Here is a 14,092-nt window from a genome sequence, read left to right as displayed (position 1 = left end):
ACAAGAGACCCTCCATGGGATAAGGTAATGTTGTTTGGTTTAGCACTTTGTAAAACGTGTCTTTCGTTTTTTAGAGAGAGAATTGAATGAACAAAGACTGCTCATAATTTCTTGAGCTGAATCCTCTGCTCTCAATACTTGAAAAAAATGTTATTTAACAGATATTGTGAAGCTTGATTGACAGGTGAAGTCTGAGCTGTAGCACTTCTGGATGCTAAACCTCTACCTTGAACCATTAAGTTTACACTTATGTATTTTATTATGAAAGTGTTTGATTATATTTTACCCTACTTTCCATGGTTACTCAGCACCCAGCTGGGATTTTTATGTTTGCCTGCCTGAGGCTATACATCCTGTGTCATACAGTGCAGCGTGAAGCAATGAGCGTATTTTTACACGTACATTCTGCATGTGGAAGGAGGGAAGTGGTAACATAAGTACTTGTGTACAGTAACAGGAATTTCTTGGGGAACTGGATTTCCTGTGCTCTCAGCTTCATTATTATATAACTTATTTCATACTTTTTGTAATATGTGTAAAAATACTTTTTGAAGAGTAATTTCAAAATTTCTCACGTCCTGCTCAACCCATAGGACGTTGGGACCTGGGTCAGCATAAATGGAGAATGCTGTTCTAGGCAGCCCACTTCAGTTCTTGTCCCAGAATCAGTAACCAGCCTCTGTTGTTCAGTGCCCAGTCAATGAAACTTTGTCAGTTCTGCCGACACGTCTTGTGTTCCTAGGCAATAAGAAGTTGCGTGTACTTTCACATGCATGACCTGTGTCTCAGCTCACAGGTCTTTGAAAGTACTGGGACCTGAAGTAAGGCCCATTTACCTTAACAGGCTGGCAGAGGCAGCAGGAGCAGGCTGCACGGGACGGGGGGGCAGAAGTCTCTTGGGGAAGCAGGAGCTGCTCACCTACACCTGCAGTTCACTGCTGCTGAATCCCAGCGATTACCATGACCTGGGGGACAGCACATGAAAATGTAGTCTAATTAAGCTAGTCATTGAAACTTGCTATGCTTTTGAGGGGAAAGGGAATGCATGTTTTGCTCTTTGCTTCTGATGTAGCTACTCCAGGTTTTTCTTTGCTATGATCAAAAGTAGGGGTTTGATTTTGTGTGTTTAATGAAGTCAGAGCTTTTTATACACTCTAGTTACATTAGCCCCCAGAGGTAGGGCAGTGGTGATACCACAGTTGTCATAACCATTTGGCAGATAATGGAGGTGTATAGTCACTTGAGGATGTGCTTAGTAGCCAAAACTGCTGACTGGATTAGAAGTTATTTGTATGGTTCAAATAGAAACCCAGCGTATCCCAACTGACCCCCTAAATCAGTCTCCTGAAGCAGCAGTGTGAAAAAGCAGCCGTCCATCCTGGCCATTAGCTTATGCTCATACTCTTACTTCTGTAACCTAATGGAGAGGTCTGTCTGCCTATGTGAATACTCACCTATGCAAACACTAACAGGAAAATATGTGTCACAGTAATTATTGAAATACGCACTTTTACCCCTGCAGAACTGAATGCTTCCTTACATAATTTCGAAAAAGCTTAGAAAGCCTACCTACTTTTAAGTGGTATTTTTCATGCTTATCCAGTTGGATATGTACATGTCAGGTTTTAGTCTTATATTAAAATAGTGAATTGGGAGCTCCTGAAAACCATTGAATTTAATGGAACCAGTTAATGACTTCACATTATTACTCTAGTAAGCACTCTCATAATGGGGCTACTTAAAGAAGCCTTATTTATTAGTGCAAATGTATATGGGTCAGAATTAATTTTAAAAAATTCTTTAATTGTTTTCCCCTTATAATTTTCACAGCGGTATGTAGTTAAATATTCATGATAATGCTGATGATATGCTAAAGGTCTGAAATAGATCTGGAGTCTCAAAATCAACACAGGTTATTTAACCCTTTTCATCTAATGCACCATTGGGGACTTGCTCAGTGAAATCCCAGAGCACTGGAATAATTAGAAGATAGTAATGAGGATTTAATTAGTCCTTGAGATATACTGAAATAGGACCACTGAGAACTTTTCTGTTTGGACATGGATTGCAAGCAGAATTGATGCCGTTGCAGCTGCTGTGATGTGCTGGAAAATGTATTCTATTGCTGGAGGCAGTTTCGTGGCACAATTCTGTGCCTGTCAGTTCTATGTGCAAAGTGCCCGGAGTACACACCTCCAAAACTGTTGAATTAGTAGCCTTCCCCTTCTCCTTCACTTCCTCCCAGTACCTTTTCTTTTTTTCCTTTTTTTTCATGTCATTCTTTCCCTTCTAGCTTTATTTCTGCCTGTTGTTGACATGATCCAGCTTTTGAGGATTGTTGTACAGCTGAATGCTCTATTAAAAACATATCACAGACAGGAACAGGGAGTAAGAAACTGAAGGCTTGTAGGAGTACAGGTGTTATATTAAGCAAAATCTGGATCTTTTTGACACAACGGCTTGTGAGCTTTATCCTCAGATCTAGTCCTCACTTAGTATTAGGTTTTCACAGAAGTGATATTTATCAGTAGCTGCAATGTAGTAAATTTAAATAGCTTTTTTGGCAGCCAAGATGTTATCCAGCAAGAGGTAGTAACAGATGGGATGTGATCAGGCATCTTGATGTTCTCTTTGTGCTTCCCTATAAACACTAAGCAGCAACTGAATTCCTGCAACTACAATTTCCTAATTTGCCCATTAGATTTCATATAGGTATTTTTACCCCCCTTAACTGTTTTCTGAGCTTGCTTATTTGTACTTTGTCATCACATAAATTCCGCTGTCATGTGTTTTCTTCTAACAAAATATGAGTGGTTTTGTGGGTGTGGAAGGCACAGAATACCAATCTGGTGGTTTGCACCTACAGTTCCTGATCAGATTTATGGCTTAATACTGACATTTGATGGTAGAGAGTCTTTTCCCTGAAATCTATTTTCTCCTTAAAAAAGAAACTAAAAGGAAGAAAATAGATCCAAGAATTCTTATTGCAACAAAAAAGATACTGTAGTTTGCTTTTAGATTTTAAAAAGAGCTTTTCCCTGAGAATATGTCTTTTGCTCTCATTTGGGGATTTGGGATCTATTCAGAGCACTGAGGAACTAGAGCAGGGTCAAATGTATAAATATATGTATAAATATATAAATGTATATATAAACATAACTACTCCTACATTTATACAGTCCTAAAATTACATTTGGCCCTTTGAAGGCAACCGCGAGGCTTATGTGGCCCCCGGCGAAAATGGGTTTGACACCCCTGAACAAGAGAATAAAATTATTTTTGTCATTAAAATTCTTCTGCTTGCTATGTTAACGATGACAGCACTTAAGGCTAAATCAGACTTGGTAATAAGTTTACTTGGTGTAGACTGAAGTGTTTCAGGCTCTTAAAGAAAGATGCTTGAGACATGGACTGAGTGCAGAGACGGGTATGTCTGAGTGCCTCTTCTGCACATCACGTTCTCCAGGTGGGTCAGTGCGGAGGAGCCGAGCGCCAGCTGGTACGCAGGAACAGTGTGCCAGGCTGGAAGGAAATCTTCATCTTCAGAAATCTGGGCTTAGAGGAATTGTGCCCACAAAAGCCAGAAGAGTGTGTGTCACATAAGGAGGAAAAGCAGGCTTTAGTTGAAGCTGTCACATCTTTACAAGGAGTTAGTTCGTTGCAAGGCTAGCTCTGTAAAATATCCATTTTTCATCTCAAGTCATACAATAAAACAGGAACATGATGCATTGGAACATCCAGAGCTGATCTGCGTGAGAAGACGGAGCCATGCAGTACAGACTTGCACTCAACTTCTGTGGTGACTCAAAAAGTTATGTTGGTTTCTCAGGTTAGTGAGCACCAAGTTTATCAACAGTCTTTAAAAAAAGATCAGGCCATCATTATTTTTTACCACTGTGTTTTTAATTTGATTGTAAAGGTGGAAGTGTAGTGCACTGAAATGTAGTGGTGGTGTGATGAGCAGGCTTTTTAAATGTATGCACTCTGTTTTCCTTTGCTGTTTTAATTGCAATAGCACTCAAGACCCCCATTTTTCTACCTGTTTGTAGTGTACCACATCATGTAGCAATGCACAGCAAAAAAGCTTACAGTATGTCTACTTTGACTAGTAATTGAGATCTTTGGAATGAAAGGTTACTGGTTCTCACTCTGAGCTGTGGGAGTGAGTAGTTTTGTCTGTCTCAGGCTTTGCAGGAAGACCTGCATTTCTTGCCCAAAAGTTTTAGAAATGATGTTACTCTGCCAAACCAGGTTAATTCTTAAAAAAATCAGTTGCCATTTCAGGGTGCTAGTTTCAGACTGTCCTTGGATTTTAAACATACACGAGCCAGTTTCAGCTTTAGGTTGATCTGATTATTTGTGGCCTACACTAAATTTACAGCAGTATTGGCCATCTGCAAGAAGAACTGAAAGAGGAAAAGGTATGATTTACATATGATAAGACATGCTGGGAGAGTGAAAACTGCAGAAGTAGGATTTGAAGTAGGTAATAATATCTGTGCAATCAAAACCCAGAATCAGGTCTCCCAAGTAAATTTTGTATACTAGTAGCTGGTCGTTGCTTTCTTCATGCTGATGTGAAGTCTTGTTGTACTTGGCGATAAATCTTTATTTCATTTTTTTAAAACTAAATTGGGGATTCTCTTTTTGAGATTAGGGAGCAGAATTGAATTGTTCTGAGAGAGTTTATGTATTTGCTAGCAGAGAGACTTCTCAATAGAAAAGTTTCCACTGACTTCATTAAGCAGCCATCAGATTCCCTGCCTCTGGGCTCGGAGGAAGATCAGCCACAAGCAGCCGCTGGTGAAGAACTTGATGAAGTGACAGTCAACATTCCTGTTCCCAGGCTCCATGTACAGTTCCTGGGGACGATCCCTGTCCCTGGGACAGCTTCCCGTCACGGCCTGTAAACCAGGAGTGCCGGTGCTCTGCCTGTTTAACAGCACAGTCATTTCCAGGCCGCTCTGCTCCCTCAGTACCTCAGTTACACTTTTTATGAAGCTTCTCTAAAAATAAAGAATTTCTGGTCTCAGACCCTTTATGTCTTTTTAATTTAATATATAGGGCAGTGAGCTGAAATCTATATAATGTATATATTATAGCTATCACTGGATAGTTCCCATACCAAAGGATCCCAAAAGGCTGCAGAATAAATGCTCGTCAGGGAACAGCTGCAAATCGAGGAAGGAAAGAATCAGTAAATTGTAACTCGTGGTAAAATAAGAGCAAGGCAAAGTCATTTTGGAAGTGAGGGCAACATGCTGATTTTGTATTTTTGAAAAATATTATTATTTATTTTATGTGTGCGCAAGACAGAAAAGACACCATGTGTATTTTAGTCCTGTTCACAAAATCTATCTATATATATTGTGGTATCCAATATATTAATTTCATTAAAAGGAAGATCTGAGTTGATCCATGGAAGCTTTGAATGGGAGTCTCCAGGGAGGGTAAGTTTTTCAAACAGTAAATTTAGACCATTAAGTCCACAGGCCTTGCACATTACATTCTGAAAAAAGCCATTCCTTCTTTGCTCTCCACCATGATTTTGGCAAATATGTGTGTTATTGGGGAAACTCAGACAAGTGTCAATTGTATACAGCAGATGGATTCCTCGTGTTTTTCATGTTGCTGCTCAGATTAATTCCAACAGCCCAAGCCACCTACTGAAATCAAGGATTTGCTTCCAGAGCAACTGAGAGGGCAGCGTGTGGGGCTTTTGTACTACAGTTCACTGTTACCCTGATTTTCCGAGCATATATTAAAAGCACCTTGTGTAAGGCATCATACAGTAACAAATTATGTTTAAAATGGTGCGGGAGCAGTGGTTTTTTGTTCTATCTGTGCATCGACATCTCCACAAATGTCTTTACTTCTCTGCCCTCGGTGTAGCACTTAAAATTTACATCAGAGAGCATTACGCAAGGTTTGCATTAGGAAAGGCTAGATATTTCTTGCCCAGCTACCATCTGGGTAATCTGTCTGATCCTTCCCCAGATTCTAATTTATCAATGATAGATTATACAAATTTCAAGGCCAGGCAGTAGCAGAGGGAGGTTTAGGGGTGGGAAAAATTTAAACATTATTGCATGCTATACATAGACTGGGTTTTGTAATATCAGAGAGAGAGGCAGAGGAGATTCAGCCAGTTAACCTAATAGCACAGCTGGTAAAACACTAGGGGGTCTGGGTTAAAACCTTAGCGAGGTCATTAGTTTCCATCTTCCCCAAAGCTATTCACATTGTGAAGGGAAGCAGTCAAACAAATAAACAGTGTGGAGACTCTAAGAGAGATATTAAGGCATAATAAGAAAATACTTAAAAAAAAAAAAAATAAAACCAATCCAGCACTTTTTCTTAAACAGAACATTGATCCTTGTGTGAAAAGAAGAAATACTGCAGTGATCTTTGCAGGAAGCCCCGATTTTGCTAAGGCGATGTTTTCTGTAACTGCTGTGTCACGTAGTCAAAGAAACATCCTTTGCTGAATGAGTGTGAAGAAATGTGGTGGTCTTTCTGCAGATATTAGTAGATGCCAACATGAAAATGTCCAGGTGCCAACGGGAAACTATGTCACTGTTACTCTGGCCCAGATTTCAGATGCTTTTTAGTGACACCCTGATGGACTTGGAGAAGACAACGAGGTTTCTTATGTGGGCTGAAGAAGAGCTCAATGTAGAAATTAATTTTTTTTTTCATGGTTCATGGGGAAACAACAAAGAGCTTTCTCCTAAAAACTCTTCGGCACTTTTTAAAAAGTCGATTGTGATTGGACAAAGAAATGAGGATTTTTTAATTATTTTTTTTTTAGCTTTTGTATGAGTAAAAACCAAGTATCAAGAAGATTGTTAACCTTCTTGTTAGAGGCTAAAGAATAAGCCTTTTAATTTCTTCGATGTCAGTGGTCTCAGTACGTTTTCTTTTTATGCTGCTACCCTTCAGTTGCCGAAGTTGCTTGTCAGCAGAAGTGTTCTCTCAGTACCAGGGATATTAGCAAAGATCTGGTATATTTAATACCAAAGTATTACTCCTGTCAGTGAGGCTGCTTGGAACAGGTTCATACCAGAGCCATCCAAAGATAATGTATTGGTGCAGTGCTATAACTTAGCTGTGCTAAATATGGATCAGAATCTTGTTTGCCATCTGTTTGTGAAGGCGTTTTTTGTTTTTGTTTTTGTTTTTACCAGCCTATTAATTGGACAGGAATACTGAGAATTAGTATTTGCATCATCTAAATGAGGTTTACACTACAAGCTGATCTACTCATGCTCAGCAATCCATCACCTCGTAGTGTATATTACTAGGTCGGATGTTCCATGGTATGACAAATGTAGGTTTCATATGTGCTGTAACCAGTCCAGGTGGGCATATTAAGTAAGGCTGGCTTCTGGAAAGTGAGAAGAAGAGCTGAGGAAAGTACATTATCATGAACGTAAAGAAATCTTGTGCTTGTTACTCTGGAGGCCAGTTTTCTTATGCCACCCGCAGGGTTTCACTTTATTTACTTGGGTTGTGTTCTGGTACATGGGTCAAACCTTCTCCAGTTTGTTCATTCCTGTTAGTTGTTTAGACTTCTATATAATGTTTGGCTCCTTAGAATTTTTTTTTTCAGTATTTAAATCCCTCTCACTGTGTCGTTTTAAATGTATATTTTAAGGAGGTGCCATGGCATTCTTTGCCAGTGACAGTAGTTTGTGACCAGGTAGCACTGTCCCCCCCACAAGCAATGGCCCAGCAGTATTTTCTTATCTCCTGTGGTCTGTAAGCTGCTCATCTCCAGGTTTGACCACACCATGTGGAGATGTTTGTTCCAGCACCATCAACAGTCCTTGCAGTCAACCTGGTTGCATATTTAGGGTCCTGGTACACCAGGTTTATGTAAGAGTAGTGAACTCATTCAGTTACTGAAACACTTTATGAACATGCGAATCTTGTTCTGTTGGATGTTTCCTTGCAGTGCTCTGAGGTGCTGACTGGGGACACGTTTAACTGGGCAAAAACCCAGATGTGGGTCACCAGTCCAAAGACTTCCTGAGCTGTCCATGCCATCCGAGATGGGTGGGCCGGGCAGAGTTTCAGTCTCACTGTGACCTTCCTGAGCATCCTGCCCTGCTAACAGGTTGCCAAATTTTATTATATCCACTGCACGGAATATTGGGTTTTGTTTGCTTAGCTTTGCCCTGCCATTTTTATCTCAGCATTGTTTACCCATGGACAAGCTACGTTTCGGAGTTGCCATTTTAGATCCATCTCAATTCTGTTGTATTCTCTGGTGGAAATCGTGAGATAGCGATTGCAGCCCAAACAGCATCCGAGGAAGGAAAGTCAGCCAAAAACTGTGTCATGGGTGTGCAAACATTTGCTCTTTTTTCTCAAGGGTGCTGGCCAGTGCCTTGCTGACATACTAAGCATTGGAAATTTGTGTGATTCCCCCGCACACAAGCTTTTCCTTAATAGGTAGTGGAAAATATCTCTTTTCACTTTTTTTTTTTTTTTTAGCTGATTTGTAAGTAGATAATTTCGTGTTATTTTTCTCTAATTATTTGATGATTGGCAAATGCATCCAGTCTGTTTCTGCTTTCCTTATTCCATGATTTTCAGAGTAATAAGCCTGTCTAGCCCCTTTTTTAGCCCTTGAACAAGGAAACTTCCCTATTCCTAACTCAGAAGAGCTCCTCAATGGCTTTGGTCCTGTGCTCTGTCATTAAGCTCAGCTCTAGAAAGAGCGATAGCCTGATATACTTTATCTTACAGAAGTTCTTTTTTACAAAGTACTGTTGCAAGTTGTGTCTTTCCTCATGTTTTATTTATCAGATGTGTAATCTAATTATGATCTGCTATCGCTGTAAACTCCAAAGTTTTCCAGAGCTTAAAATGATTAAGTGTTCCATGTGTTTTCAGGTTTAATTCATTCATGAAAATCAATGCACTACTCCTGGCTAGATCAAAAGACCTCTCATTGACCGCGGGTTCAGTGTGTGCCAGCAGACAGTTGCTGTGCATCAGTTGATGGGCAATAACTTGGTACTTTGCTGCCGCTTCCTTTGTGTTGGAGCTCCTGCTTTCCTGGAAAGGTGTTTGGGTTTTTTTTTCATATTCAAGCCAAGTCTTTAAAATATCAGAAAAATCCATTTCAGATTTTGCAGCAACACCCAGAACATTCAGTGGGTGTTTTTTGTGGTTGGTGATAAGGAGATTATATTCAGCAAACAGATGATTTTGTGTTGGTCGGTGTGCAAATGTAATTAAGACAACTTTAGTGCATAATTTCATGAAACTTTAATAATTTACTGTTGTTCATCTGGTTTGTATATAAATATGATAAGGGAAAACCAAGATTTTACACATAATAAGTAGTATTAGCTGTTTGATATGTATTACCCAATATTAATACTATATAGGACAACAGAAGCTTCATTTCTGTGTTTTCCTTTATCAAAGGAGCAGAAACACTTCTGTCATAAGCCTTACCTATTTAGTAACATTTCTCTACATTTTGCTAAAAAGAAAGAAGAAAATATGCTACCTGACCATCTTTAAATGTTGTACATGTGTTCTATTTGAACGTATTTTTTTATAGTTCTGGTGGTTAATAGTATGCTACTGTTCCATTTAGAACTAAGAAGCACAAAGGTGACTCTACAGCTTTAAATTGTGTTTCAATAAAGACAACCATTCTTTAGGTATGTAAATGTAGTATAAAAAATAACAAAAAAGGAAGAGAATACTTCTGGCAGGCTCACTTTATTCAGCCATTCCTGAAATAGCTTAGTTTGCCAAAATCCACTCACGTGTTTTTTCAGTAAGTAATCTCTTGTTGTGTTGGCAAGTAAAGCAGCATCTGTAGCTCTTCTATCACTAATATTAAAGGAAGGGAGAATACTTGTTCACTGATGAACATGTTGCCATTGCAATCTTTAAAGTCTTTATTCGTGGCTGTTTTGCAGCATTTTATTTAAAAGACAAAAAACCCCACCTTGTTGTCGTCGAAGAAGTTGACGTGTGAGATGCAGTCTGGCTGTTTAATCACTCCACCAGCTTTACTCCAGTGCAGCTCTAATGTAATCCTGCTTCCCTTCTTTACAAAAATAAACTTTATCTTAGATCTAATTTTCTGGAAAGAAAATTTATTTCTTTTTGTATGTCTTATAAAACGAACACTGGGGAAAATGTGTGTAAATAAGGAAAAATGAATGTATGCCAGCTGCTCCCTTTCATTTCTGATAAGATTTCTAGGAGTGATGTTGTTTTCTCTCTATGATGCAAGAATGTTAATGGTTTGGCCAGGAACCCCTTTTCTCTCTAAGACATCTGAGCTTTCTGCAAATATTTGAAGCACTTCAAACTCATGCACTGATCTCTGAACATTCACTGGGCTCTCACGGAGGTAAATGAGAATAAACTTCTCTTTCTCATGATGAAATTCAGATCCCAGTAAGAACCCGATCTTGCTTTCTTCTCCATGTCACGTCTATAGCTGAAATGACTCTTCTGCTCTCTGGAAGGAAGCTGGAGCAGGTCCTATTTTAAGACCATGCTTCAACATACCGTACAGATAGTGACAGAAGGTGATATGGCACAGATATTCTTCCTGAATTTCAAGCTTCTTTTTTTCTGAATTCTTTACCTGTCCATGCTCAAGAGAAGACAGCAAAGCCAACCTCATTTGAGGGATCTCATGCTCTCTGGGATGATGAAACTCATGCCTCACATCAAAAGCTGTTAAGGAGTCGGTTCCATTCTTCTTGTGTTAATGAACATCTCTGTAAACTAAAACCGGAGCATGAGTTTGAGTAGTTTCCCACGGCTATCTCTGCTGTTGAATGCCTGGCGTGCCCCATGGCCTGGTTTTGACTGAGCCCCAACCCCGGGCATGGATGAGGCAGCACAAGGCACTGCGCACAGGAGTCATAACAGACTGCCAGGACTGCGTGGAAGGGTTTAGCTGGATGGACATGAGGGTGCCACATGGCTTTGCAGGCCAGGGAGTCATCCCGGTGTGTTTTATTTATGACTCTACACATAGCCACACAAGTCCGCTCCACAAAAACGGATTAATAGAAGTTTCCTGAAGAAGAGGCCATTTGAGTGGAAACATTTATTTCACTTATTGCTCTAGTCCCTTCAGGATCCCTTCTGACACAGCAGAGCTGGCTAAAACTGATATTCTCCATTAGACATTAGTCCATGTTCTCCATTAGATTCAACAACCACCAGTCCCTCTGCATCACTACTGGAAATCACTACAGCCCACGCAAATGATAGCTTTTCAGCATGTCATCTATCGTTGTGGTATTAAGTACTGCCCGCAATAATAACTGGGCCGAAAACCTTTATCACTAGCACAATGTTTGGAAAGTTATCTCATATAGATTAAAAGGCCCACAGTGAACAGAAAACCCTCACTTCTGTACTAGATACAAGAGTAACTTTACTATCTTTATAATAAAAAACTTAGTGTGACCAGTACAAAATTTTTCATTTAAATGGATCCCACGAGTGTGATGTATATGGTGTATGTGTGTTGGGAATGTGAGCATTTATTTCATACAGACATACAATTGTATTAGGTTTCTAAATTAGTTACAGCACTGTCGGCAGAAGGCATAGGCTTTGTAATAAGATTTGTGTGCAGAGTTTGAACTATTCTAAAAATCGAAAGGGTCTGTTTCAAAGTAAAGCCAAGTGGAGAAGGTCATATGAGCTTTCCATTGCAGAAGTGTGGACTTTTCCAAACAGTACAGGCCAGTTTCCAAGCCGCCATTTCACCCTTGGTTCTTTGCTGTGCCACATGCATGTGGCCCAGCTCCCTCCAGAGCTGGTCTTTGAGGGGCCTTGGAGGTTCAGGTGTGATCAAATCCTGTGTCTTGGGGCTTGCACAAAGATCAGGACAACTCTGTGTATATTCTGCCAAACCTTTCAGTTGTTAGAGTTTTAGCACATTGTGGGTTGAGCTGTTCATAGCACAAAAGAACTGGGCACAAGGAGGTGCAAGATCATCTCGCTAGGTCTTCACTAGGTCTCTTGCTGCAGCTTTTGAACCTTAAATTAAATTTGGATTCATTACTACATTTACAAAAGGGAAAAAGGAGAGAATGCAATACAGGTGTGCTGGGCACAGACAAGAAGAAGGATCTAGAGCACAAATACATACTAAAATGACATTTTTTTCTGGCTTATATTAGAAGTCTTCACATAAAGGGAAATTTTAGATCCTGAGTGTTTGTGGGCAATAGGATTATTTACAGTGGATTTCTATATGCTTACATTATGCATTTTGGTAGCCACATGTAATTTTGGAAGTTATGATACCACCACAATAAGTCATCAGGCAAATTCCGTACTACTTAATAGGTAATGCAGATAATTGCCTTTATTTTTTTTTCCTAAAGTTTTCTTTAATTTTAAAATCAGCAGCCACTTGTAACTAGGCAGGACTGCCCTTTCCTTTTCAAGTAAGAGTTCTTGAGACCTGTATACAGGTTTTGATTGTTGAGATAGCTTTGCTGATTTGGATTTGTTTCTGTTCATATAAACAATAGCAGTTTTCTGGGTATCTTTAGTCTAAAAATAACTAAAGAGGGTTGTTTTTTTGTTAATGCCAAAGATCTCTTAAATAAAGTTACCTGAATACTAATTTTTGCTTTGGCGCTTTTTTCCCCTTTAGGTTTTATGACAGGCATACAGAGGAACCCCCAAATGTCACAGTATGGACCTCAGCAAACTGGACCTTCCATGTCACCACACCCCTCACCTGGAGGCCAGGTGCATCCTGGAATTGGTAGCTTTCAGCAGAGTAATTCAAGTGGTACTTATGGGCCCCAGATGAGCCAGTATGGACCACAAGGTAAAATGCTTGCTGGTAATACAGATGATAATTTTAATTATATATATTTGTAAAAAATATATGTACATAGAGTGTATGTAGGTAGGTATATGATTTCTTAAAAACAAACAAACAAAAAAAAAGAAAAAAACCACAACAAACTGCCCCCAGAAAAACACTTAAACATACAAAACTGTCATTCAGAATTGGAGCTGCACGTTGTGGAAGAAGCTGCTTCTGTTATTAGCACCTTTCTCTGTATAAAAATAGCAACCTTAAACTGGGCAAGGAAATGATGGATCTGTTGCTTTGCCAGGGCCATTGTTTCGGAGCCCAAGCGTGTCATCTCTACGACAAGGCCGCATTTGACCGAGCATGGAATAAGGGTCACAGCACCAATCCCAAAATAGGACTTCTTTTCTTAGATGGAATCCCAAGGCCAATATGAAATTGCGTGGTGACTGTGAGGGTTAAAGTCTTCTAACGAACATAATAATATAGTGGTGACTGTGGGAATATAATATTGAGCTCTAATGCATACGGTTTGTGAATCTTAACTAACCCTTCAGAGTGAGAGAGACAGTTCCTTTTATATTGCTTGTTTGACAGAATTGCTGGAAGACTAAAAAATAGCATACACTATTTCTGCCCCTGGACATTGAACCCATACATCCTTGAACTTGTCTATTGTTTTGCCATCAATGGATAACCTTTATAAAGTATGCATCTGCTTAGGGGTTTAATGAACTTGAAGTCAAGCCGCAGAATATATAAAGGGCAGTATTTTCTTTAGAGGTACATACAGAAGCTTTTCTATTTCAGCACTTCCTACTATTGCTTTCTTACTTAAAATCCTCAAAAAGGACGGGAGCTAGTGATGGGAAATTCTGTAAGGGCTCGGTGGCTTGCCCATGCTGACAAGGATGGTTATTTTAGTCTCCGGAGTTTCTGAGAACTAGTTCTGATGTTTGTTTGCAGGGAGCCTTGCAGCACTGTGCAGTGTTCCTTTCTGTTTCATCTCTGGGTCGCATTTGTTGTAGTATTCTGAGCACAGGGCTACAAGCCAAGATTTCCCAGTTTCTAATTTTGGCTCTGCCTTTTACACCATCTTTCAACTTAGGCGAGTAGATTCATTTCTCTGCTTTGCTTTCCTTAACTGTGAAATGGGGCTAGTAATGCCTTATAGCCATGTGTGAAGATTAATTACCTAACTCCAGTTGACTAGTGCTTTCCTTTTATTTGGAAAGCATTTTGTAGCCATAAAAT

The 14,092-nt window shown here is 39.6% G+C and overlaps 1 protein-coding gene across 10 annotated transcripts in view; it reads left to right on the top strand.

Annotated features, from left to right (window-relative positions):
• Positions 1-14,092, top strand: part of ARID1B (AT-rich interaction domain 1B) — a 327,313-nt gene that overhangs the window by 246,913 nt on the left and 66,308 nt on the right. For 9 of the 10 annotated variants that reach the window (XM_065057320.1, XM_065057323.1, XM_065057318.1 and 6 more), the window contains one exon: positions 12,668-12,847. The exons of the other annotated variant lie outside the window; for it this stretch is intronic. In XM_065057320.1, coding sequence (XP_064913392.1) covers positions 12,668-12,847 — 180 coding nt within the window. The remainder of the gene's footprint in view (positions 1-12,667; positions 12,848-14,092) is intronic. 10 annotated transcript variants of the gene reach the window in all.

This window comes from Columba livia, chromosome 3, assembly GCF_036013475.1.
Source record: "Columba livia isolate bColLiv1 breed racing homer chromosome 3, bColLiv1.pat.W.v2, whole genome shotgun sequence".
Classification (NCBI taxonomy): Eukaryota; Metazoa; Chordata; class Aves; order Columbiformes; family Columbidae; genus Columba; species Columba livia.
Note: the sequence above shows the minus strand (reverse complement) of the source record. Positions and strands in the feature narration are given on the sequence as shown.